This window comes from Colletotrichum tamarilloi (assembly GCF_030869305.1).
Source record: "Colletotrichum tamarilloi strain Tom-12 chromosome Unknown Scaffold_15.1, whole genome shotgun sequence".
Lineage (NCBI taxonomy): Eukaryota > Fungi > Ascomycota > Sordariomycetes > Glomerellales > Glomerellaceae > Colletotrichum > Colletotrichum tamarilloi.
Window position 1 is genome coordinate 716,373 of NW_026849398.1, and position 25,394 is coordinate 741,766.

Consider the following 25,394-nt stretch of genomic DNA (forward strand, 5'->3'; position numbering starts at 1 on the left):
AGACCACACCGATTACGTGGGGGGTCTGGCGCAGAAAACTCCAACTGAGCTCCTAAAATTTCGAGGCCAGGGGTTGAGAGTGTCTGCCGGTCCTTCATCATCAAGCTTCAGGCCCAGTGTCGACTCCTTTGCGATCGCCCACAATGTCGTCGCGAATACTGGCATCGCTGTGCCCTAAGTGTCATTTGACATTGCGACCGCAGTCTTTCCCACGCTTAACGACTTCGCCATGGTATACACAAAGCGCCGGCTTCCGCTCAGCCACCAAGGGGAAGCCATCACGAATGGTCCTTTCAGACGATGTTGCACGACCCCGAAACCGAGATGCCAGACCGCCACGACGACAAGTTGAAGGACCTTTTGGTGGTATGAACCAGACCTTTGCGAGAGTACCCGAAAAGCGCACGATACGTCCACCCAACGCGAGGGACTCGAGGGATGGGAGAGGCTCTTCAAACAGGTACAACAGAGGCGATTCCCAGACCTCTTCCGATCCGCGAAAGGCTTTGAAAATGCAACGGTCTCTGGCGGGGGTCTCATACGGAAAGAGAAATGTTTTGAAAGACAAAATGCAAGAATACGAATCATTCGACCAATTCAACCTCTTACCCATAATGAAGGACGGCATCAAGGATGACCTTCTGCGAGGAATGGTGGAAATCAAGCCAACGCCCATCCAGAGGCTTGCTATTCCAGCCATGCTGGGCCAGGCTAGCGCCTTCAAAGTCCGGGGCGAGAAGAGGCAAGACTTTCTACTTGCTGCCGAGACTGGTTCTGGCAAGACGTTGGCGTACATGCTGCCGGCCGTCAACGCTATGAAGATCGCTGAGGAAGCCAACCCTGAGATCCAGTCCTTCATGAAGCGCTTCCAGGAGGAGAAGGAAAGAGAACAGAAGGCCAACAAGGGCCCCAAGTCCAAGAAAATGTCTGCATTCGATGAGCCTCACCCGACCATGGCTAGACCTCGCATCATCGTTCTGGTCCCTTCTGCAGAGCTCGTGGAACAGGTTGGAAAGGTGGCCAAAACCCTGTCGCACGCCGTCAAGTTCAAGGCAGAGGTTCTCTCCGCCAACCTCAAGGCCCTGACGATCCAGCGCAATCTGTACTCGCCGCGTGGTGTCGACATGGTTGTCACGACGCCTCACCTGCTAGCCTCGATTGCCGAGTCCGATCCCAACGTCCTCTCTCAAGTCACCCATCTGATTGTCGACGAGGCGGACTCGCTCTTTGACCGAAGCTTTGCCCCCGTTACCACGACCATCATTGATAGGGCGATGCCGTCCTTGAAGCAGTTCATACTCTGCTCAGCAACAATACCCAAACGACTGGACAATTACCTCGCCAACAACTTCCCCAACATGACGAGAATCACAACGCCGAACCTTCATGCTATCCCCAGAAGAGTTCAACTCGGTGTCATTGATGTTGTCAAGGACCCTTACCGCAACAACAAGAACCTGGCCTGCGCCGATGCCATCTACACTATTGGTCGAGAAGCCTCCAAGCACGAGGGCCCGATCCAAGGTGAAATCGACGTCCGCCGAATTATGGTGTTTGTCAACGAACGTGAGAAGACAACGGAGGTTGCTGAATACCTTCAATCTAAGGGCATCGACGCTATTGCGTTGAACCGGGACGCAGCCGAGAGCCGCCAGTCCGAAATGCTGAAAGCCTTCACTTCTTCAGAACCCTTGCGCGCAGTGTCATCACCAGAGGCCCCCGTACCAGGCAAACGATCGCTGCCCAACACCAAGGTCATTGTTGCCACCGACTTGGCCTCTAGAGGTATTGACACATTGGCTGTCCGCCACGTTATTCTTTACGACGTCCCGCACACTACCATCGACTTTATCCATCGCCTGGGAAGAGCGGGTCGCATGGGACGACGTGGAAGAGGCATTGTGCTTGTTGGCAAGGATGACAAGAAGGACGTCGTTGCCGAGGTTAAGGAGAGCATGTTCATGGGTCAGGCACTTATCTAGTGACCACTCATGGCACGGATAAACAAAAACAATGTACAACATTCATGTAAAACACCTTGTATATCACTAAAAAAACAGATAGAGTCGAGGCAAAGGGATGGGATGATGCACAGATACCTGGGATACATTCGGCTCAGGAGACATGATGGTGAAGAGCGAGGTCTCAGCTCCCTAATGAAACATTTTCTACCAACCAATAGACCAAGCCATTACTAGCAACACGTCCTTTCGATAAACTTCAGATAACATCATGCATAATGAACTGTGAGTCTGTGACAGCTTGTTGACAGTTTCTCCAAGTCAAATTGTGGCTAGTGGTGTGGCGCTAGCTCTCTGCTTTCAATTTGGGAGTGGGTCGCGAGCTGGACCTGCAAGGTTGGAGTTCGCGACGCGTCCGGCCCGCAGGCGTTTCCCTCCCACACCACATCAAAATATCACAGACCCTCCCCCGTCTTATCACTATAGGTCGCAGCCTGACGCCCCGGTCAGATATTCGTACGACAATTCTTCACGACGCCTTTCCATAGTATTGAATAGCTGTCACCCCAGACACTCTGCAGTTTCCATTAACATCAAGTGCCCGCCATGCCACGACCTAAACGAGCGCGTCGCGCACCAACCCAGCCAGTCGCAGCTGTGCCCGCCGCGCCTGAAGCAAGATCGAGCCCCGCGCCCGCGTCAGGCAGCGATATCTACAGCCACAGCGATCGCGAACATTCTGTCATTAGGAAGGAGCTTGCAGAGGAGGACACATCTCTCTTCAAGGAAGGTCCGTCTACGCGTCTAAGCAGGAGTTCCAGCTTGCGCCAGAGGCAGGTGCCGGGCAAGGCGGGTCATGCGTTGGACGATAATATGAGCAAGCTGGAGGACGCAGTCGAAACGGCGGCTTCCAAGGCAAAGACATCCAGCGAACAGCAAAAGTCGGATTCGTCGGTCGAAGTGGGACGGAAGACACGCGCAACGCCAGTTCAGCAGCGCAGGGACACGACGGGGTTGGATTTGGACGACGATATGTTTACGGGACTTGACACGACTCTCGGCGATGACGACGATGATGCCGCTGCGCCTCCAAGTGCGCCGCGATCCGAAGCCTCAAATTTCAGTGTGAGCCACTTTAGACGGAGGGGTCGCGCGCCGAGTATCAGTATCAAGAAGGACGATGCGCCCATTAGACCAAGTAGTCGTGGAGTCGGTGGCACGCCTAGTATCAGCTCGACCTTCAACATTGGTCTGTTTAAACGCCGTCAACGAGAACCAAGTATTCTAGGGACGGCGCAGAAGGAGCGCGCACAGAGGCCGATTGAGGTATCGTCCGGGTCCGAGTCCGACGATGAGGATGGTGAAGATTTTGAGCCCGAGGCCGAGTCGACGCCTCTTCAGAATCGCCGCAGAACACAACCTGCTCCCGCAACTGAGCTCGAGTCAGAATCGCAGCAAGTTCTAGCACCGGATTCTCAGCCCGCCGAAAAAGACGCTGAGCCAACAAGCGCCAGCTCACGGAAGCGGAAGAGCATAGAGAGCCACGAGGACACTGAGCGTCCGGGAAAGGCGTCAAGGACTGAATCCGAGCCCGCGCCTGAGTTGGATGACGATGACGACAGTGATTCAGAGCTCTCCGAGCTGCCTTCTCCTATTCTAACTCCCACGAGACCTTCTGCTTTCCCGCGGCCAGTTACCCCGAATCAAGAAGACATCATGGCACCTCCTGAGAGCAGCGACTCGGAAGATAACAACGAGGCGTGGCCCGACATTCGCACACTTGCCAAACAGCGCCGCCGCCAAGCGCCTACCACACCAACGCGAGATGGCAACATCTCCGATGCTTCCTCGCCGCCTTCGCTGACCCACTCGCCCAACTTCCCAGCGACAAGGAATAAGTCCAAGCAGAAGAAGCAGGCCAAGGCGCCCAAGGTTACGACAGCGGATTTGACGGGCATGCTGCCGCGCAGACGCTCCAAGAAGAATCGGGACCCTTATAGCGTGGGCGGCTCTGAGGATGAGGAGGCACGCAACTCCGACGCCTCCCAGGATGACGACGAGCTCTCATACGCGGATACGAGGACTCGCTCACGCCGGGCGAAGACGACACCTCTCAACCGTAGCACGGCAAATAGGCCACCATCCCGTGGTGGCCGCGCCACGGCGGCGGCAGGGAAGGCGAAAACAGCGGCACCTAGCACTCGTGCGTCAACACGCACTTACAGCCGCAGACTCTCGGACAAGGAGAACGAGGGCGAGGGTGAGGTTGCGGGTGAAGCAGGGGCAGAGGCGGAGACTGGAGCGGAACCCGAAGCGGGATTCGAGGGTGACAGCTTTGCCCCGATTCGGGACGACGTTCTCGAGAGCCAGGAGAGCAGCGACCCCACGCGCAGTGCCGACGAGCTGAAGAAGGCAACGCGCAAATTTAGAGAAGTTGACCGCTGGCAGCTCGAGTTTGAAGAAATGACGGAGGGATCATCGCCCAACCGAGATGCACGGTAGAAAGAGAGAGGAGGGCAAGATTGTCTTTGGTACTGACGGATTACTGGCTTGGTGAACAAAATGGAGGGCACGGTGTTTATGAGGGACAGAGTGGGAGTTTTTTGCGCGTATTCTATGTTCATGAAGCCGTCAAGTACCTATACGGACTGGGTTGGGAAGGCTTTCATCGCGGTTTAGCTGATGTTGAGCTCTAGCGTATACGCTGCGTTGTTATCCATACCTTGTTGACAGTATGTCGTCGATGCGGTTCATTATTTACAACTCCCCAAAAGACTGCAGTCAAGTGACACACAACACACACAAACAGAGCTTAATTCACTTTCTTCACAAGTGGTCATTTGATTTTCTCGAGGCAAATGTGATATACCTACAATGTCGTGATACTTTTCCCTGGTTCGTCCGAAACGCCTTTCGTTAACCCATAACGCCAGCCATCCATCCCCCTTGCGAGGAGGGGTATTTCTTTGAAGCAATACGCGAGGGACTGAGAACTCTGTGTTCATTTCTTGAGGAATACGCTCTGTACCGTCTGCTCCACAGTCGGCAGCAGGTTGTTGAGTAGGTTTGGATCACGCAGCGCGATGACAATGTCATCTGGCAACCTGCCCTCCATGAATAGTGACTTTGCGGGGTAGTTCGTTAGCATTGCAGGTTCCAAGTCGAGGAGATTGCATAGCATGGTCTCTAACATAATAGAGAGAACAAGAAAGAAGGAGGAATAGGGGAAAAAAAAGAAGCTCACCCGCTTGACGCTGTCAAAGCTATCCTCCTTGGCCGTGTACTCTCGAATGACCTCGTCCGTCTCAAAGTCGACGTACACCCTCGTGTCCCGGATCCGCACAATCACATTATCGAGGCGCATGAAGAGCCTGCACAGCAGCAGCATGCGCTTCTCGTGCACGCGGACTTTTACGCTGACGATCGAGATGCCGTTGTCGTCGAGCTCGCTCTCGAAGAGCACCACGTCGTCGAAGAAGAGGATCGGGTCGCGGCGCTTGAGGAGCTCGAGGGGGATCATCCTCGTCGTCGTCTCCTCGAGTTTGTTCTTGTTCTCCTGCGCTTCCTGCTGCGCACCCGCGGTTCCTGTCGGCTCCTCCAGCGTCCCCCGGTACTCGGTGGAGTAGGACCAGTCGTACGGCTTCACGACCTCCTTGATGCCCGCGCTCGTCTTCTCGCGCGAGGAGGACCAGTCGCGCGCGTAGGCGACCTGCAGCATCTTCTTGTCCGTCTTGTCGACGGCGTCGAGCGCGTCGTAGGCGTTGAAGGCGATGGACCAGCCCGTCGGCACGTGGGACACGGAGACGAGGTTGTCGCCAAAGATCATTTCGGGGACGGGGATGCCGAGCGAGGCCGTCATGTCGTCGATGGGGCCGGCTTTGGAGATGGGGAGCTTGCGGGAGGCGACGCGGAAGTTGCGCTGGGTGTGGGTTGTCGTTGCGGCGGCGAGGGCGGAGGGGGTTGGGAAGGGTTCGTTTGGGTTGGTTATGTGGTTCATCTTGGGCGAGACTTGCTTTCTTGACTTTTGGTATGGATTATGCCGGTCTGTGTGGGATTTGGGTAGTGCGCGCGCAGGCGGGTGTTCGTGGTGAGGATGGATGATGAGCTTCGCGGGAGGTTGAGGATTGGAGGTGGTGCAGCTCGGATCGGAGGTAAAGTTGCTGGCTTGCAGTTGGAGCTCTAGTTCAGTTGGGGGGAGAGAGGTGGTGATGGTGGGGTTGGCGGGGAACACGAAGGCGTCTCGGGACCCAGATCCCTGCTTGTCTCGGTGAGGGTAACGGGCCAGACGTCACTCGTCACTCACCGACTTACACCGAGACTGATTCAATATAAATCGACTTCTTCAAAAATACAAAAGAGTTCACCCCCCCCGGTGCCGATTGGGGGCTACATCTCTTGGCGCTCATGCTGGGATTCGAACTCGGGTACTCGCTAAGCCTGTCGTCGAGTAGGCTGGTTGGTGTATGAATTGATTGTTGACCATGAACCATTCCACCACCCACGCCACAGTTTGACCTGACCCCCGACCTAGAGGGCGCCTGCTGTGCTGGTGACAGGAATGGAGTCGAGGGGGTATATGAGGCTTTCTCATGATCGGATGAGATCTAGGTACGTATCTCCACTATCTATGGATGCGAGCAACCCTGGGAGCTTTTGCCCAGGCTGTACCACCTTTATCGTGAACTCTCCCTTGAGTCAACACCCAGTGGGATACCCGAGACCTAGATTCGATGTCATTAGTAATTTGTTTGGGCGTATGATGCGTTCGATATGTTCGATAGAAGTTCAAGGCGGAATTTCAGAAAGAAGGCCTCACCTGTTTTGCTGATATCCCTCGTTAGCCCGAATTTCAACAACAACAAATATGAACTCCAGGATCTTTGATTAACCGATAAATCATCAAGGCTTCTTTCCGTCGTCATTCCGTTGGGAAATACAACAGCCCGTCCCGATGGTTTCTCCATTTCAAGCCTCTTAAATCTCAAACAGTCGTTTTAAACCTTTGAGACCCAGGCTGGTGAAAAATAGGAGACCAACGAGGGAAGCACGGGTCACTGTCGGTTGAAAAGTATCAGAGTAAGTGGCGATATGTGTCGCTATGGGAGTACCTCATTACTAGATTCGGCATTCTAATTTATCATCCTGAGATGTAGGCATCAACCACTCTCGGGGAATGCTAGGCCATCTCCATTGCTGGTGTAGTAGCCTCAAGCTCAAACTGTACCCAGCTTATCGCATATTTCCATCTCTATTTGCCACAAGCTTAACGATCATGGTGGTTTTATCATGTTGTTGAGCGTAGATGGAACGTGTGGATGACTGTACGGAAAGAATTGACATCGGCTGGCAATACTGCTTATCTTTATCGAGACTACTGATGATGAGAAATCATATTCACGATTGGCTTTCAAGTTCAATCCCAGGGAATGATATATTCTGAATGTACGACACTGGAACGCAACGATGAAAATGGACTCTATTGACTTGGCTAAGTAATCGACGACGAGTAACAACAAGCCAGACAGCAAGCAGATCTTGCAGGCACGCAAGGCATTAGACCCCCTCAGGGGATTATAGGGTCTGACTGCGAAGCGATGAGTGCCGCCGGCATTGAACCCTACTGCTTCTCTGATGGAGATAGATTAGTATGTTGCAAATCGATCCGTCGCCGAAAGGACCAACAGGTCATTGGGTGAGCTCTACTAAGCCACCGGAAAAAGGTACCTAATAAATCCCAACTAACGAACTATAGCTGTAACTCATGGAAATGGCTTCCTCCGATATAATAACTGAGTGGCATATCAAGCGTCAAGATGCCTTCCTTAGCCACCATAATACTCGTTCATCTTTCATCTTTCTCGAATTCACAACCGATACTACATAAGGAGGACCACAACAGCTTCCCAAGAACCAATAAGTTAAAGACTTTCAGACATGGACCACTCTCCACAGCAACATTGGGGTCGGCCTCAAGCTGGTCGACCTCAAGCTGGTCGACCTCAAGCTGGTCGACCTCAAGCTGGTCGACCTCAAGCTGGTCGACCTCAAGCTGGTCGACCTCAAGCTCCTCGACCACGGTTCAACAGCCTTGGCCTACGTCGCAGCGCTGCCCCGACCACGAGGGTCGCTCCTACTGCCAAGTCATCCGACAACCGTCTCTCTCCTTTGGACACGTTCCGAGCAATGATCGAGGAGTTGGGGCCCAGCGTCAAGACGCACGCTCTGTGCGATAGATGCGGACAAGTCCTCAAAGTTCCGGTACCAAAAGAATGGCTTGGAAGACTAGAAAGAGACAAAGATCGATATCCTCTTCCTTCAAATCTTACACCTCGATCCTGGGAAGCGTATCTAGGGGATATTCATCTCCGTATCTCTTCACAGGTTTGCCCTGGTAATGAAAATGGCACCTGCCTCACCAAGCGCACTCACGACGATATAAAGACCTGGGGAGAACTCAAGGCGTTGCCGGAAACATCACCTGAAGTAGACCAGGAATGGCTTCAACTTGACCTTCCGTCAGCTGTGGGATACTTGGCGGCCCCAGACTGGCAAGAAAAACTCCAATCCGCAGTGATCAATGCTTCCAGAAATGATCCCCCGGAGTCCAGGTTGAGCAAGTCCTGGGTCAATTACATCTACTGGCGGTGTGCCTGGCTTTTCTTCTCTCTGCGCAAAGGGGGCCTGCGGCACGAGAACGCCAAACTTGAGAGAATGTGGGGTCAAGTCGATGTGGACATATTGCTCCTGGAATATGGCGTGCTCGAAAAGGCAGATCTGGAGGCCCTATATTGTACAAGTTATTCATCTCTCGCAGGCTTGATATCTTGTAAGTGGCTATACGGGTCGGCCCTGCTCAACATGTTCTTTGGGATCAGGCGCGATATCGGTAAAGATCAGTTCAATCAGCTCAAGAGGGCCGTCCAGCGAGCTGATACGGCCTTGGGGAAATACCTCTTGGCCTGCGTCAACATGGACGCTGTGGAGTGGAACGCCCGACGGCGCGCTGCTTTCACTGCGTATCGGCACGTCGAGGAGCACTTGCACCATTACGCGAGTGCTTCGCAACTGAGAGAATTCCTCAAATTACGGCAGTCGCCACCTCCGCCTTCGGCCGAGTTGTTGGAGGAATCCTTGGCTGAGAAGGGGGCACAAGAGCGGACTATGCTTATTAGGGCTTCGAGACACGTTGAGCTCGACAAGAGCGGCGACAAATCTGATTGGGTTCGGAATCGAGCCCAGCTGGCCAGGTCGGTCCCCAATCGACGGCCCAGGTGGGAAACTGCTGGAATTGACAGGCTTCGTGCTCGTTAGATGTGGCACTGAGAGCTTGAATATGCAACTCTCAGACTACGCAGCCACAGCTGGTATGTCTTGAGTCGAAGCGGGACGTATATATGTATAGAGAAATTTTTCGAGGATATCGTTTTGGAGGACCACTTCAATATAGAGGCGGTCTAAATTACACGAGGTAGGAATTACTGAGGAAAGAAGCTCCAGATATCGTTACTGGACTATACAGGTAGCCAGTGGTAGTTGACCTGTTTTAACTGCGCACAATCTATTATTTACGGTCCAGTTGCTTTCCTTCGGTATTCCGACGTTACCCACGCGCAGTCGATTCTGCTCCTATGTCCAGAGCTGATCTATAACCAACAGCTACCATGGGTGAAGGCAATTGGGTTCACAAACTCCGTTCGTAGGGCATGTCGTTGGCGCATCTGCTCATCGCCGGCCTCTCGAAAACAACACGGCTCAATCTAGTCGGCCGAGAGCCACGTGCACGGTGTCAAACATGAATGAAAGAAGCGAGTCAATCGAAAAGACACGGTCTAGCCAACACGGATCTTGGAAAATGTGACTATGTCAGACCAAGCTGACAGCGGCTAGCAAAGTCGAGGCTGTCGGTCGCCCAGGAAGTGGGAAGTGGGGGAGAGATCTGAAAGAGCGGGGCGGGTCGCTGCCCTGGCGCCGGCGCCGTCGTTCCCCTGGCAACCATCCTCACCCCCGTTGTTTAGCTTCCCACACCTAGCTCGACCATCGTTACCCGAGAACCTTTCTTAATAACCTGACAACCAACTCCAGGTTCCTTGATTCAAAAACCCTCCAGTGCACTCTTTCTAACCAACAGGGAACATTCGACTTGCTACATCTCCATCCACAATCACATAGCAAGATGGCGACTCGGACGCTGGAATCGCGCTTTGAGCGCATGTCGGTAAACGACGAGAACGAGCCTGTCGATGGCGGCAAGCTCTACTCCAAGACTCAGGTCGGTCTCGTCGACACATGTGTAATCGCCGTGTGAAATCATGGCTGACGATTGTCCCGTAGACTTTGGTGAAGACATCACAGCTCTCCCAGAGCTCGAGCAGACCGAACCTCATCAAGGTCGCCCTCCAGTCCCAGAGCACCAACGCCGTCGCCTCGGTAACGCTGCCATCACAAAATGCACAACGACAGGCCAAAAATCCGGCATCGCCCGCAAGAAAACCCCTGCCGTCCAGCTCCTCGAGAACGTCCGACGAGGTTGTCGAGATCGAGCGCAAGTCCGGCGTCTCCATCGTCATCGAGCCCTCGATGCCTAAGGTCTTCCACCTCGGCATGTTTGAGATTGGCCGGCCCCTGGGCAAGGGTAAGTTCGGCCGCGTATACCTCGCGAGGGAGCGCACGAGCGGCTTCATCTGCGCCCTCAAGGTCCTGCACAAGAACGAACTCCAACAGGGACGCGTCGAGAAGCAGGTCCGCCGCGAGATCGAGATCCAGAGTAACCTGCGCCACCCCAACATCCTCCAGCTGTACGGCCACTTCCACGACAGCAAGCGCGTCTTCCTCATCCTCGAGTTCGCTGGCAAGGGCGAGCTGTACAAGCACTTGCGTAAGGAGAGCAGGTTCCCCGAGTGGAAGTCGGCGCAGTACATTGCCCAGATGGCCTCGGCGCTGCGCTACCTGCACCGCAAGCACGTCATTCACCGTGACATCAAGCCCGAGAACATCCTCATGGGCATCCACGGCGAGATCAAGATTTCCGATTTCGGCTGGAGCGTCCACGCTCCCAACAACCGTCGCAACACCATGTGCGGTACTCTCGACTACCTGCCCCCAGAAATGATCAAGCCCGGTAGCTCGGACAACTACTACAACGAGAAGGTTGATCTCTGGAGCTTGGGTGTCTTGACGTATGAGTTCCTCGTTGGCGAGGCACCGTTTGAGGATACGCCCGTGATGACGCAGCGGAGGATAGCTCGGGCTGACATGACGGTTCCGTCCTTTGTCAGTCCCGAGGCCAAGGACTTGATCAAAAAGGTGAGGCGGCATTTATCCGAATTCATGATACACAAAAACGAATGCTAACATCATCTCTAGTTGCTTGTTCTCGACCCCGAGAAGAGAATACCCCTGGAGCAGGTCCAGACCCACCCGTGGATCGTCAAGCACTGTGTGAAGGGCGAGAGAGCCGCCAACCGTGAGAAGAGCTCCTAATTAATGACCCTTATGATTCATGCATACATACCATCAAGGCATAACGGCCCTTGTAGGATTACCGGCGTTTTCTTCTTCTTTGCGGTATTCAGGCGGGCTCTGATCTACAGCTTGGGGTTTTCGGGAGTGGGAAAGGTGTTTCCAATTGCATGTACGGGAGTTGGTGTTCTTAATGTCCGTCGTTTTCAGAGTATCAAGAAACCCAAAGAAGCATAGTCATCATCCAAATATTTTGCTATATTTCCCGGTGTTGTCTTCCGTGAGAGTAGGAAGAAACAGTACATCAATAAAGGGGGGTATTGTTTACACACGCTCGTTTTGGGAACGAGCCTAATCCTGTCGTTATCGTCCATCACCTGTAAACCTCGTCAAAGGGCCGCGTATCGCTGAAGCAGGACTCCCAGACCTGGTTCACCACCTTGGTCGCCTGCACATCATCCTTGCACCTGGGTCGGTTGAGGACGGACTGTATCGCGCGCTTCCGCACGCAGTCCTGGAACTGCTGAGACAGGCTCCAGTTGCCTCTTGTAAAAGCCTCTCTTGTCCATCTGCACTCGCCGCTGAGCATCGATGCTCGGATCTGCCGTCCCGTCAGTTCAGTTTCTCCCGTTCTCTCCGCCTCTGCTCGGGATCAGCCGGCGCAGGACGCAACCTTACCTCTGTACACGCTGCATGCTTCAAATCCAGATCACCCATCCAATCCACCTTCCACCGCAGGTGATCCCACGCGTGCACCATCTCGTGCGAGAGTGTATCCTCCAGGTGCTTCCGGTCCCTGACCTCGTTGGCGCAGATCATGATGCCGTGGGCGGGGCTGAAGCCGCCCGACTGGCGGTGGACCTCGCCGTCCTCGGTCAGGCGCGCGGGGCACCGGCGGCACTGGATGTTGGACGCGTCGAGGGTGCCGTTGAGGCCGGCGATCTTTTCGTTGAGGAAGCGCACGGTCGGGGAGAAGGCGAGGAGCCAGTCGCGGTGTTCCTCGCAGCGCTTGCAGTCGCGCTCCTCGTTGGCGCGGTACCGGGCCTCGCGGTAGTGGAAGGCGCCTTCGGCTGTCATGCGGCCCGTGAGGATGTTGAAGTAGTTCATCCACCACTTTGTCTGCGGGTCGAAGCCGGTGCGAGCGGGGTCGTTGGTGAGCTCGCGCGGTGGTTGTTTCTGCTGCTGTTGTTGCGCGGGTGGTGATGATGATGTTGTTGGGGAAGGGGTCGCTGTCGAGGGGGCTGAGGGGCCCAGTGCCGCCGCTTGTTTGTCGTCGAGGATTGTCATTTTGGGCGTCGTGTGGTTGAGAATTCAACTGTGCTTCGAGATTTGTCGCTGATGATGGGGGTCTACAACATGAGGATCGGGTGGTGGTTGGCCAAGGATGGAGGTCGTTGCTGGAAGATCGGGAATTTTTGGCCGTTATCGATAAACCCTTCGATGTGATGGTGGTAGGTACTTGGCCAGAGGTACCACTTCATGGATACCTACTGCGTAAAGACAATTGTTGCACTCCGTCGTCCCATTATTCCTTGCGAACCAAGAGAGCGCAACATTCTTCCTATGCCATCTCAAAGCTTGTATCTTCTTTGAAGAACTTCATTCAATGATCTCGCAAATGACTTTGAGTCAACTCATTGCTATCTGGTCCTTCTGAACCATAAGTCCGATGTCCTAGCATCTTGCTGGTTGTCGTAACGGGCAGACCGCAGATCTACCGAGGGCGCGCCCTTTCCACTCAGTATGCAACGCAACGTGGAAATGACTTGACCGGCGGTTCAGCTCTTTCTCTTAATCGAGACATAATGGGAATACCACGGGTTGTTTTTGGTAGGCAGGGATAATGGCAACAATGGGCCGGGCCATCAAGACCAACGGTGAAGATGCCCGGTGCACTATGTACGGCAACCCCCCCGGATTTTAGGGTCAGTATATCGCCCAATCACAGGCGTCTTTGACAGCCCAACTCCCGGGCGTTCTCCCGCCTTTCCTCTACACCGGACGATCCCGATGTCGGGCCAGTTTTTTTTTACACTTCCACGCCGGCCCAGTCATAGGTTCAGCGGAAGAAAAAAAGGTACACGCAACCGACAAGTCAAAAGACAACGAAAGGGCGCGGTAAACCGACCAGGGGCCTTGCACACATCACCACATCAGAACCAGGCGGATCCTTTTTTTCGTCCCACAATTAACCAACTCGAAGCAACGGTGCTGGGCTCTGACTCTGGCAATGGCGGCAGCGGGTGGTCCTACGTGTAAGAAAGGGATCCAGTTATTTTTTCTCCCCTCCTACGTAATGCGCCTGGTGCCATTTGCTTGGGCGTCTTCTTGCGTTGATCGTGGCTATCCCATTCTTGACACTACTTTATTTATACTTATTAGTTGATGTCGTTATCTCTCATTTTGGGCAACGGGCCGGATGACCTTGTGAGATTTGTTTGACTGACTTGAGATTCCACCATCTGCAGACATGAAGCACCGCGAGGGCCGGAAACCTCTGACGGTGGTGCTGAAACTTGGTGAGGCTTCAAAAGTGCTGTATCCTTCAATGATCCATGTGCTAACTCATCGCACAGGCACCAGCTCTATCGTGGACGAGAAGACACATCAGCCCTTACTCTCCATCCTGAGTCTTATTGTTGAGACGGCCGTGAAGCTGAGGAAAGATGGCCATAGGGTGGTCATTGTCTCATCTGGCGCCATCGGTGTTGGTCTTCTTCGGATGGAAATGGACAGACGGCCAAAGCACTTGTCAACACTTCAGGTACATTCCCAGACCTCAGGCCCTCGATCTCTGAAGTTGCTCAAGCTGAACAATACTCGCAGGCGTTAGCGGCTATCGGCCAATGTAGACTCATCAGCCTATGGGACGATCTGTTCGGCCACTTCAGACAGCCCGTCGCACAGATTCTGCTCACCAGAAACGACATTGCAGATGTAGGTCAAGCTCAGAAACAGACAACTATAGTAGGCAAGCTGCTGACACACATTTGCAGCGGACACGGTACCTCAATGCCCAAAACACATTCAACGAGCTGCTCGATATGGGCGTCATTCCCATTGTGAACGAGAACGACACGCTAGCCGTCTCAGAAATCAAGTTTGGCGATAACGACACCCTCTCCGCCATCGCCGCGGGTATGGTCCACGCGGACATGCTGTTCCTCATGACGGACGTAGACTGCCTCTACGACAAGAACCCCAGAGCACACCCCGACGCCCAGGCAATCGAGGTTGTTGAGGACATTTCAAGTATCCAAGCAGACGGTAAGCAGGCAGAAACCCTTCCCCCCTCTCGCCCTCCCATGTAGTGGAAAAGGGGGTGCCTCAGTCTCACCTAAGCTAACCCGACCTTTTCCCCAACTTAAGTCTCAACAGCGGGATCCGCCCTCGGCACCGGTGGCATGATGACCAAAATCGTCGCCGCAAGGCTAGCAACGCAAGCAGGTGTGACAACCGTCATCACCCGCTCCTCCAACCCGGGCAACATCGTCAAGATCGTCCGCTACGTCCAAGCCCAGCAAAAGTACACCTCCTCCTCTTCTTCGCCGCACCTGGGCGCCGCCCCAGACGGCGAGGACCCTGATAACCACCACGACGGCCACGACCACACCGAAGACCCGTTAGCGCAGTCGACGGCCTCCCTCCACATAGACCAAGCCGTCGAGAAGCCCCCGCTGCACACCCGCTTCCTCCCCTCCACAGACCCCATTCGCGACCGCCACTTCTGGCTCATCCACGGTCTCAAGCCCCACGGCACGCTCTACATCGACGCGGGAGCCCACAGCGCCCTCCTACGCAAAGCGGGTCTCCTCCCTGCGGGCGTCCTCGACGTCGAGGGCAACTTCGCGCAGCAGGAGGCCGTCCGCCTCGTCGTCGTGGACCGCCTCCACGCGCCCAGCACCACGGGTAAGCTGTGGGGCGGCACGCCCGTCGAGGTCGGTCGCGCGCTCGTCAACTACGCCGCGCCAGAGATTATGCGCATCAAGGGACATCAGAGCTCCGATATTGGCGGCCTGCTGGGGTACGCTGACAGCGAGTACGTGGCGGAGAGGCAGCACATTCGCATTTTTGATCGGGAGAGTCGGCCGGTGACGCCGAGTATCGAGAAGGTCAAGGAGCAGGTCGTCGAAGAGGTGATTTCAGGTATCACGGGTTATGAGCAGAAGACATAGACAAAATAGTGTTCATAGTAGACGCTCCGTTACGATCTACTTTTCTCTGTATAAGAGTTGTGTCAACATCCTACGCAACGCCCCCCAAAACGCCATAGTCGAAGAACCCGCTCCAGGAATCAAAACGCTTCCAATATTCGGTGGTGTATGGGATATCCCCAACCAGTAAAGAAGCCTTTGTAAAATACGCATGCCTGATGAATCTTCGCATGCATCGATACCAAGGACTATGTGATGAACACTTTCTTAAGCTTGTCTATGGGGTAGACCTCGCCGGTGCGCAAATCCTTGACCTGGTCTGATGACAAGCCAGACTTCTTTGCGTAATCCTCGAGGCGCTCCTTGCCGTACGCCCGACTGTTCGGCAGCAGCAGCAGATCGTGCTCGACGTAGCTCTTGGTGTGATGCGCGTAGGGGACGTTGCGGGCAAGATCATTAAGCTCTGTTGAGCATATTGGGCAAACGGATTGCGTGCCTGCTGTGGCTGAGGCATTCGTTGCCGTATTGGCGTCGGCAGCGACATGCGATGAGTTCAGAGAATGGCAGGCTGGGGTCTTGAGGGCTGAAAGCCCCGAGGAGAGAGCGATGTGGAGGAGGGGATATGAAGGCAGAGCCAATAGACTGTTGTGAGTACGGGTAAAGAGGTCGGCGAGGGTGTTCCACCGTTCGGGGCTGTAGAGGTCTGAGTACACGGCATTGGCAGCCGTTGGTGGATAGGCTAGTAAACCAAAAGCCTTGCGAAGTTCGTCCGGATATGTCGCCTTGAAAGGGACGAGGTATTTCTTCGCGTGAGTGATGGCCTCCAGGAGTTTTGGCTGGGATTGGGTGCGGACAAGCTCGATATACTGCTGGAAGCGAAGCATGAATTCGAGATTACTCTGTTTGCACCAGGTCAGTCAAGATGCCAAGCGAGGTTGGGTATACAGCTAGACGTACATCCATCTTGCGAAGCTCCTTCTTGTTATCCTGGCACCAAGCCAGTGCCTCAACCACACTCCCTCCTCTGAGTGATTCTTGAATTCGACTCATCTGGACAAAGGTCTCAACGTCGACCAAATCATCCATTTTCCGCTCAGTTGTGAGTGCCTGCGCACTTTCATTGTAGCCATGGCGAAGCAGATAATCGACGAGCAAGCGGTCGAGACGGGCGCGGCTCCAAGCCTCATATTTGACGTCGTCAACGGAATGCATGCCGTAGAGATCGCCGAGATGGGAGATACGGGCGCCGGTCTGACGGGTCAGACGAGCTTCTTCCTCGGCGTGAGCTGTGAGCTTGCGCTTAACGCCGCGCATGCGGGCGATCATGCTATCTAGATTGCGGAGAACATCATCGGGGGATGAGTTGCCCTTGACCGAGGCCGTGGCCGTCTCCTTCAGCAGGGTCTTGATGGCTGTAGAGTCCTTCTCGACGGTGAAGTGGGCGGAACGGAAGTTCTTTCGCAGGAGCTCGTACGGGAGGCGGAGGAGGGGTTGATCCTGTCGGTTGGAATGGAGGTTAGTGCGAGAATTGAATAGCTAGCTTCCTGTGACGCAGCGACGTACGAGGAGGAGATGGTCCTGATGCTTGATTGTGGCGTGCTCATGGTCGCCCATCTTGGCGACTTTCACGGACGTGGTGACGAAGTGCCAGACCGTGTTTGACGTCGTATTTTTGTTGGAGAGAACTCATATGCTGATGTCGTCGTTATGGCTCGAAAAGAAGCGAAAAGGCGTCGGGTTCGTTGGAGGCTTGAAGTTGAGAGGTCGGAGCACAGGTGCGCTGGTACGGCCGCTAGCAGCAATTGACGTTATGCCGCCGAACGTGGCGGGGCCGGCATCTTTCCGCAACAGAGCTGGTCTTTCGGGAAGCTACCTTACCTCGCGAAACTTAATGGGGTGTCTAAACTTCCAGACTGCTTCGGATTTTCTCAAATGGTTTAAATATCTTGAACGTTCGTAACTACTATTCATCCGTCCTACTACTGAGATCTCATCCTTTTGAAGACCGACATTCCTTTCCAAACGCCCACTGGACCATGCTCTGAGCACTCTGCATTCATCAGTGACAGACCCAACATGGACGGGCTGTTCAGCACAGACCACACATGTGGCTCATGTTTGATTACGTAAAGACTCTGTTGAATTGAGTGTGAGCTCGGTCCAGCCACAACCCCGCTCTCCAAGGCTCGACCCAGCTCAGTTGTCACTTGCTACAACCAGCATCCGTAAGCAAATACGATGTGAGAGCTTGGGCAGAGGTAACACTGAAACGAGGCAGACGGTGGCTAGCAACGGTCGAGACTATTTCGAAGCCGGTGTATCTGCTGTGCTTCTCTTCAAAGTGGAATGTCTCACCGTCCATTAGTCAAGTGATTCGTGTTGGCACCCACGGGAGCATCAGGTGATTGACGAGGCTCGGCATTTCGCAACGTAAACTCGAAGAGGACCTCACCCAAGTGCATAGTAGATGGGTGTTCGGACTAGGTAGCTGAGGCTAAGGTAGGAGGATAAGCCCACATCTTCAGACTGGTCGAAGCTACCCCTGCAACACTCTTCCTTACTCGTAGTAGCCTTCCGGTCCATCGTTAACACGAAGACGACGTGTCGAGCTGGCCAACAATAAGAAAGCCGATAACGAGCAACAAAGGTCAACCACATTTCCCAGGCTGGAGCGCTGTTGCGGCAGGTGCCCCTCTTCGGAATGCGGATTGGCTCGGGGCAGTCGGGGAAGAAGACACCCACTTAGAAACGACCGCCAGTGGGTGTGGATTCCCAGCCTTTGATTGGCTTTCGGTCCTTCTTGCCTCAAGAGTCAGGCGCACAACCTCCCTCTCGCTCAAGCGTATTTATCTCCAGCCTCACCCACTTTGCACGTGTTCACCCTTCTCCTTTGCCGCGTGACCAGAGCTTCCCGCCGTCGCTCCCCCCAAACCGATACGCCCAACTCAACCGGCTCCTTTCAGGTCAATACCTCCTCGAAAAATAATAAGATAAACTCAAGCCTTTGCCCAGGCTACGGCAATCCTCAAGAATCGCGATTTTGGAAAAAATCGACGCGTTTCCCTGCTCTTCTGTCAACTTTCAACCTCGACTGCTACTAACCAACTACACGGGCTCCATCCGACGAGGCCCCCCCCCAGCAGCCGCTGGCGCGCGATATCACGAGTTTGATCACGCCGACAACACGTGAACTCCAGCAAAACCCGTGATCTGGCTCACCGCCCAGACCACGCCGCGAAGCACATGATCTCAAGGTATGCGAGCTGTCCCATTTTTCTGACGATCTTCCCGTCTGCCCTATCGTCTTCCATCGCTATCACACTGCACTGCAACGGAAGCACGCTTCCGCAGAAAGATTGCTTTTCCTCATTTGCGCCATTTTTGGGGGTGCTGTCTTGTTCAAGCGCATCTCGCGATCTGTTGCCCAGCCACAATCAAGCGATTGTGCCGGATGGAAACTCATCATCCGACGGTCAATACATCCTCTAGTTGTCCAGGACGATTCTTTTTCCAGCAGACACGGCCTGTCAATCCATACAACCAAGTGTCATCTCCTTCTGATGAGCGTGGCGTATGCCGATTGAAACAAATCCTATACCACGACAATCTCAGCGCTCATGTTGAGCCGTCAGCTGTGGTCTCGTCAATGTCAAGCTTTTCCTGCTACCAATCTTCCACGGCATTGAAGAGCAAGCGCTCCAGTGTTTGCTCATGAGAAGCGGTCGCTGCTTGAGAGCACCACTCAGTTTCGATCAAATTCAGCTTTGCGATCCGTCACGGCTTACGGAGCATTTGATACTCACTCACTTGTCTTGACGTGACCTTTCGTGCTTGCTACTTCATGGCCTTACCACATGCGATTCCGGAATTATTGATGCTAACCAATCTTACTTAGTCCCCGCTTCAGTCAACTGAATCCAGCTTGAGTCGACGAAAGGATCGTGTCTACTGTCCGCGGCTCCGCCTATTAATCCTCTCTCATTCTCACATTTGAACCCACGGTCTCCCCCAACAACTCTCAACCACAGCAACAATGGCCGACGTCATGAGTGAGCATCCTGACTTATCGGAGTTGGCCCGCTCCCCATCTCCCGGCCAGAAGCGAAAGCGCGACGACGACTTGTCTGATTCGATGAGTCCTAGCCGAAAGCGTTCCAGTGCTGAAGGACTTTCAGATGTGGACACTGCAGCTTTCATTGAGAATGCTGTCGAGGCTGCCCATGCCGCTGCCCAGAACGGTGTCTCCGCCGCGGATTTCAGCGCCCTGCAACAAGCTGCCGCTGCTGAGCATTCCGAGGCAGCTGATCCGGCCAATGCTTCCAGCACCGCTGCTGCCGCCCTTGGATCCATGTATCCCACCCTTCATGTTCCTCCTACCACCGAGGAGCAGTTTGCTGCACAGTCGAGCAACGATCCGACCCACGGTCAAGACCATGGCTTCGGCCATGCTGACCTGAGCCCGCCGGACGGGCTCCCGGGTCTTCCCCCTGTCCCTCAGCCCACGAATGGCCTTCAGTCTGTGCAACCTCAGCAATCCCACCAACCTCACCAGCATCAGCAACCTCCCCCACCTCAGCACCGTTATTCGTCTGGATCAGCTGGCACTCCCGCTAAGAAACCGGACGTCGGTTCAGAGGAATGGCATAAGATGCGCAAGGACAACCACAAAGAGGGTACGCAATATCAAAGAAGATCCCGATGTAGATGCTAACCTAAACATAGTCGAGCGCCGTCGCCGTGAAACAATCAATGAAGGCATCAATGAGTTGGCCAAGATTGTGCCCAATTGCGAGAAGAACAAAGGCTCCATCCTTCAGCGTGCCGTCACATTCATCAATCAACTCAAGGAGAATGAGACGCAAAACATCGAGAAGTGGACTCTTGAGAAGCTGCTTACGGAGCAAGCTATAGCAGAGCTCAGTGCCTCCAACGACAAGCTGAAGCAAGAGTGCGAACGTCTCTATAAGGAACTAGAGACTTGGAAACGAGTTGCTCAGAATGCGGGTCTTTCATACCCCCAGGCGAACAAGGAGGAACCGACGAGCACGACCTAGAAGGTCTCATCTCAAGATCAGACCCCTTACACTGCGGCCAACGTGGAGGTGGCGTCATCTCCTCAGCAGGCTCACATCGATCTGGCGAACCTCCAGCGTGAGAGTCAGCAGGACCAGCACGGTGCCCTTCTGTACGGACCCTCCGCCCTCTTCGTCGATGAGGTCAGCGATGAACATGAACCGCCTCACCATCAGCTTGACACTCCTCAGTACCATTCACCCATCCCCTCAATCGATTGTGCTATCCATCAGCTTGACATCCCCCAGCGCCAAGCTTCCGCCTCTTTCGACCCCCTTCGCCAGCCACGTTCGATTGCGCCTCGGGTGATCTCTCCTCATACGACTCCTCCTAGCGCGATTGCTCCTCCGATTCCTCCCAGAAGATTCCATTCGCCTCAATCTTCTGGGTTCGCTGCTTCGATCCCACAGGGCGTCTGTCAGATCGAGAACCTGGACTCCGACCCTTCTTTTTACTTTTCACCTTATACCCCCAGCCAGCAGTAAGCTGCTTTTTGTTGTTTCCTCAGATTATAAAGCACGGTAGCCGCAGTAGATAGGCTATATCATAATCAACCTTGCTCTCTAACTGTCATGTTTTCTCATACGTATATGGTTTGACCACAAAACCTTGTGTTGGGTTTGTAGGATTTGGGTGTTTACAGCAGAGGCATTACATGGACCACCGAGCTTTTCAGCTTTAGGGCATTAATAAGACACCGGCTCTTTCCACGTGCAAAAATCCAAGTTCCGTCTCCTCTGTGGCGTCTAATAACTTGGCTAAAACATTGAGACAAGTACGTCGAGGAATCGCCATAGACCGACTTCCAATGTCCATTGAGATACTCCCAGTCGTTTGGAAGAGTCTTACTAGTGCGTAAAGTTTGCACAAGAAAGCTTCAAAACTTTTCCGATTGGCTAAGTGGTAAGAAACGGCGACAGATGACTTGCTTGACTTTTAAGAATGCGCTCAGAGCAAAGAAGCTGTCCATGAGTTGACTGTGTCTTTGTTACAACACCAGGGTATGTATTCTCTTCCCTCTAAGCCTCAAAGTCCGGGCCAGAGAAGACTCGACGCGGCGCGGCAAGATCAACAGCCCGTAGACTGATTTGCAGCGAGGGGTACGATTCAGCCTGCTTCGACATTGACTAAAGAAAGAGCTCGTTCAATCAGTCTCAGGCTTGGGTTTGCCACCAAATATTCCCCTGACGAATAGCTGAACAAGTCAGTGAGATGGGACTAGAACTGCAACCCTACTAGCAAGGCAAGGCTAGCCCATCAAGTCAGTAGACAGAGACGAGCACAGCCAACGCATCTGCCGCACAAAGCCGAGCAGGCCATCAACGAGGGTTGGATAAGAGAAGTGTCCAGCTTGAGTGAGAACTCGCATGCCGCACTTTCCTCACATTCCAGGCTGGTACATACATGTGTATCATTCACGCTTATCCGCAGAAGCGCAGGAGAATGTTGTATTCTAAACCCTCGTATTGGCTTTCCGGAGCGCTCCGGTCTGATTAGACGTGTGCCCAAGACGTAGCGTGCAGTCCACCTCCTAGTCCTACCCGTTGCGCATACATGGCGAGCACGAGCCGTCCTTCTTCAAGGAAAAGGCTCTCTCTGTCTTATCATAGCTACGATTAGAAGATGAGCAGCCTACATTGACACCACTCCCTTCTGACTAGGGGTCCTCGGCTTCCAAATATCACCGCTTGCACGTTGACGAAGCCTCAAACGGTCCAGTACTTCGGCAACTGTCCCTGCTCCGGCCGTAAGAAGAACGCATGTAATCGGCCATCGATTGCCACGTCCTGCATGTAAAAGTCGCCCTCTTGTTATATGCAGTATATGCAGCCGAGGCTTTTTCCGGTATCCTCCCACGTCCCGCTATCTGACTCGTAGACGGGCAGTCCGGAGGCTCATACTCCCGACGAAAACAACGAATTCAGTCCCGGGGAGGAGCGGGGAGGAAGAAAGGGGAAGAGAGAAAAGTTCCCGCGGATTGGGGGCGTGCATCGCGCATGATGCAACAGCACGTCCTTCCCGGCCGTAGCGGAGAAGGGGGGAGGGGAGGAGAGATTTGGCGCCCGCTGCCGTCCGGCTGCCGGATCGAGGTCCGGACCTGGGTTCAAGGGTTTGTATAGTCGAGGTTGGCGGGATCCAGCCAGTGTCACAACTTCCACGCGGTATGCTGTGAGAATGCGGTTTGCTCAAGCAAGGTAAGACGCGGGACAAAGGAGAGGAGGGGTGGGGGCAGAGCGAGCACGACCGCTTCGGGGATATATCTCTTCGCCTCAGAGGTAGTGACTGCGATGGCAGCGAAAGTGCTGACGAGCCTCGCATGGGGAATTGGCTTTCAACTCGGTGAAACTGAAGCGCGGATGATGAACGAGTTTCCGGGCCCCTTGTCTTTTGTGCAGATTGAACACGCCATATTTCCTGCCTGCCTTGAGATATCGCTCCGACTGGGCAGTCAACGTCGAGACCATGCCGATGGAGAGAGAACAGCTGCCCACACTATTTACCCATGATGAACAGCGATTTGCGCCGAGACATTCCCCTGTGAAGATGTCTTGCTGAGATGGAAATAGAAAATCTGTGCTCCGTACAGGGCTCTTTGGAGTAACTCTCGCCTTGACCCAGAACCTAGAAATTGGTTTCGTTGGTTAGCAGTGCTCGTCTTTGCTGTGCAGATCCATGGATGCCGTTTATTTCGGCGCGCCATACTTTCGCGGATGCGCAATGAAACTCAAAATCAGACGAGGAGGTGCTTCTATTTGTAAACAAACTGCTTTCCTTGACCATAGTCTGCAGTCGTTCTGCATGTCAAACGCCGACGTTTAATTAAAGGTCTATGAGCACATTCGCAACGTTTGCATGGGTGTAGTTGTGAGGTAAGTGATAGTGAGTACCCATGCCTTGACTCAACCCTCCCTCCAGGAACATACTTGGTTCTAGCTTCCTCGGCCCTGATGTAACCTCTACCAAATTTCTCAGACGTTAGACTAAGCAAGCGTGTGTGTGCCAGTGTGGAGAGAAGGAGGAAGAAGACAGGCGCAAAGACGGGAAAGGGGGGGGGGGGCGTGGCACATTCTTCTTGGCCACGAGGTATCTGCACGAAGTACGGATGGAAATATTAGAAGAGTTCCGAAATGATTTACTCTGCAGCGGGAAGTCAAAATCCTCGGGCCGGGCCAGTAGCCTCCCATCCTCTGACTCTGCTTCTCAAATCAGAACCAGCAGAAACCTCCGGAGCTGGGATGGGGGGGGGGGGATGAAGAAAAAAAGAAGAAAAGAAAAGAAACGCACAAAAAGCATAATACAGGTCATCTGTCAGGAATCACAGGGGGTGGTGTGCAAAAGGGAGAAAGAGAAATCAAACAGAATTGAACGATATGGGATGGAGGGGCGTGTAGCGAGGCTTGAAGTGGTGAGCAAGAGAATACAGAAAATAAAAGCGAAGACCAAAAACCGGCCAACAACCATTGACCCTTGGAAGAAGGCTCTCGAGGTGTGGTACGCAAAGGCCGATGACTGGCCGCCCGGCGACCCCACTTCTTGACCGGTCAGCGGGGCACCGGTGACCGGGGTGCCACTTTTTCTTTTCCATCATCTCGCGAAACCTCACAGCACACCGTAAAGTTTGCGCCGGCCCTCAAAAGGCTCAAGCTCACTCCCCCCCCTTCGTTTCTCTTTCCCTACCACACCAGAAAGAAGCTTCAAATCACATTTGACACGTCGAAAAACTGGATCCAAATTACCGGGATCTGAGGAAAAGTAGAGTACGCAGCGCTACGGTATTCCCTGTCTAGTGAACAATTCGTCAATTTGTCAAGTTGCGCCCTCACCTTAGCGTCCGTTGTCTGTCAGATTTGCTCCGTAGCTGTCAAGAAAACTGCAAGCCCGTTGTCAATCCTCCTCCATTCCGACCCCCCAGGCCCTTTTATACCTCCTTCATTCCAACCCGTCCCGTCCCGTCCGGGACACCCCACCGTTTGACACTCCCTCCGTCACAGTGACAGCTCCTTCTCATCACCCCCTGCCACCACGCCAATATACTAGACTGGACCCCTGGAAACAACATCTCTCTCCCACACACACAGTGTGGAAGACATCTGTAATATCCCCTATCTCAAATTGTGATCAAACGACATACGACGAGGCTAGCCACGACGTGGAAAGCTGCCGATTGGGAGCCTTCCTTGACTAGTGGTGGGTGGTGACGACCAGATTGACAGCCCCAAACCAACAAATTTCCCCTGCATCCATAGTCGTCGCTTGACAGGCACCAGGATAAGTACCTACCCAAGCTCTTGCGATCTTCGTTCTGCCTTCGCAATTTTAGGTTCTGACGGCGTACTCCGTACAAACACTTCATCTCCTGAGAAGTGAGGAAAAACATTCCAGCCCAAAATCACACTAAGACATCACGCACTAAACCCCCTTGGAATGGTTCCACGGGCCAGAGCAGAGCCTCATTGACGTTGGAAGTTCCATGAGGCTGACACAAGCCAAGACAACCCCAGCCGGCGCTAAGAGAGAACAAAGGAAACGGGAAGACGTTTATGGAGAGACGTTCAGGTACTCAACCTACCCAATCTCAACGACATCTTGTCACTCATCACTCTTGCATGAGGAGTTGAAGGGGGGGGGGGGGACTGGGCGGCCGGGGGCAAGGAAGGCACGAACAGGAGGAAGCAACCCAAGAGGCTCAGAGGTGGCCCGGGATTGGCGGGAGCATCTGCGCTAGCCCCGAGTTAGCAGCCCGGTG

At 53.9% G+C, this 25,394-nt stretch overlaps 10 protein-coding genes across 10 annotated transcripts; 6 read left to right on the top strand and 4 right to left on the bottom strand.

Moving 5' to 3' along the window:
• Window positions 1–614: 614 nt before the first annotated feature.
• CTAM01_05928 (DEAD/DEAH box helicase) lies at window positions 615–1,982 on the top strand (the record flags this gene model as incomplete). The annotated part of the gene is made up of 1 exon (XM_060521958.1): window positions 615–1,982. One exon carries the CDS (start codon window positions 615–617, stop codon window positions 1,980–1,982), a length of 1,368 nt encoding a protein of 455 aa, XP_060383627.1.
• Window positions 1,983–2,567: 585 nt separating this feature from the next.
• Window positions 2,568–4,463, top strand: CTAM01_05929 (uncharacterized protein; the record flags this gene model as incomplete). The annotated part of the gene is made up of 1 exon (XM_060521959.1): window positions 2,568–4,463. The coding sequence occupies one exon, from the start codon at window positions 2,568–2,570 to the stop codon at window positions 4,461–4,463; it is 1,896 nt and encodes a 631-aa protein (XP_060383628.1).
• Window positions 4,464–4,962: 499 nt separating this feature from the next.
• On the bottom strand, window positions 4,963–5,958 carry CTAM01_05930 (uncharacterized protein; the record flags this gene model as incomplete). Its single annotated transcript, XM_060521960.1, has 2 exons — window positions 4,963–5,085; window positions 5,206–5,958. The coding sequence occupies 2 exons, from the start codon at window positions 5,956–5,958 to the stop codon at window positions 4,963–4,965; spliced, it is 876 nt and encodes a 291-aa protein (XP_060383629.1).
• Window positions 5,959–7,895: 1,937 nt separating this feature from the next.
• On the top strand, window positions 7,896–9,272 carry CTAM01_05931 (uncharacterized protein; the record flags this gene model as incomplete). The annotated part of the gene is made up of 1 exon (XM_060521961.1): window positions 7,896–9,272. One exon carries the CDS (start codon window positions 7,896–7,898, stop codon window positions 9,270–9,272), a length of 1,377 nt encoding a protein of 458 aa, XP_060383630.1.
• Window positions 9,273–10,134: 862 nt separating this feature from the next.
• Window positions 10,135–11,441, top strand: CTAM01_05932 (uncharacterized protein; the record flags this gene model as incomplete). Its single annotated transcript, XM_060521962.1, has 3 exons — window positions 10,135–10,230; window positions 10,293–11,264; window positions 11,325–11,441. The coding sequence occupies 3 exons, from the start codon at window positions 10,135–10,137 to the stop codon at window positions 11,439–11,441; spliced, it is 1,185 nt and encodes a 394-aa protein (XP_060383631.1).
• A 352-nt stretch (window positions 11,442–11,793) lies between these two features.
• Window positions 11,794–12,707, bottom strand: CTAM01_05933 (peptidase M76 family protein; the record flags this gene model as incomplete). Its single annotated transcript, XM_060521963.1, has 2 exons — window positions 11,794–12,021; window positions 12,099–12,707. The coding sequence occupies 2 exons, from the start codon at window positions 12,705–12,707 to the stop codon at window positions 11,794–11,796; spliced, it is 837 nt and encodes a 278-aa protein (XP_060383632.1).
• Window positions 12,708–13,890: 1,183 nt separating this feature from the next.
• On the top strand, window positions 13,891–15,595 carry CTAM01_05934 (glutamate 5-kinase; the record flags this gene model as incomplete). Its single annotated transcript, XM_060521964.1, has 5 exons — window positions 13,891–13,939; window positions 13,997–14,184; window positions 14,247–14,357; window positions 14,417–14,687; window positions 14,799–15,595. 5 exons carry the CDS (start codon window positions 13,891–13,893, stop codon window positions 15,593–15,595), a joined length of 1,416 nt encoding a protein of 471 aa, XP_060383633.1.
• A 227-nt stretch (window positions 15,596–15,822) lies between these two features.
• Window positions 15,823–17,188, bottom strand: CTAM01_05935 (uncharacterized protein; the record flags this gene model as incomplete). Its single annotated transcript, XM_060521965.1, has 3 exons — window positions 15,823–16,473; window positions 16,532–17,071; window positions 17,138–17,188. The coding sequence occupies 3 exons, from the start codon at window positions 17,186–17,188 to the stop codon at window positions 15,823–15,825; spliced, it is 1,242 nt and encodes a 413-aa protein (XP_060383634.1).
• A 943-nt stretch (window positions 17,189–18,131) lies between these two features.
• On the bottom strand, window positions 18,132–18,344 carry CTAM01_05936 (uncharacterized protein; the record flags this gene model as incomplete). Its single annotated transcript, XM_060521966.1, has 1 exon — window positions 18,132–18,344. A coding segment is annotated over one exon (213 nt), but the record flags the coding sequence as incomplete, so codon positions are not given.
• A 1,263-nt stretch (window positions 18,345–19,607) lies between these two features.
• Window positions 19,608–21,132, top strand: CTAM01_05937 (helix-loop-helix DNA-binding domain-containing protein; the record flags this gene model as incomplete). Its single annotated transcript, XM_060521967.1, has 3 exons — window positions 19,608–20,247; window positions 20,297–20,578; window positions 20,645–21,132. The coding sequence occupies 3 exons, from the start codon at window positions 19,608–19,610 to the stop codon at window positions 21,130–21,132; spliced, it is 1,410 nt and encodes a 469-aa protein (XP_060383636.1).
• Window positions 21,133–25,394: the final 4,262 nt, after the last annotated feature.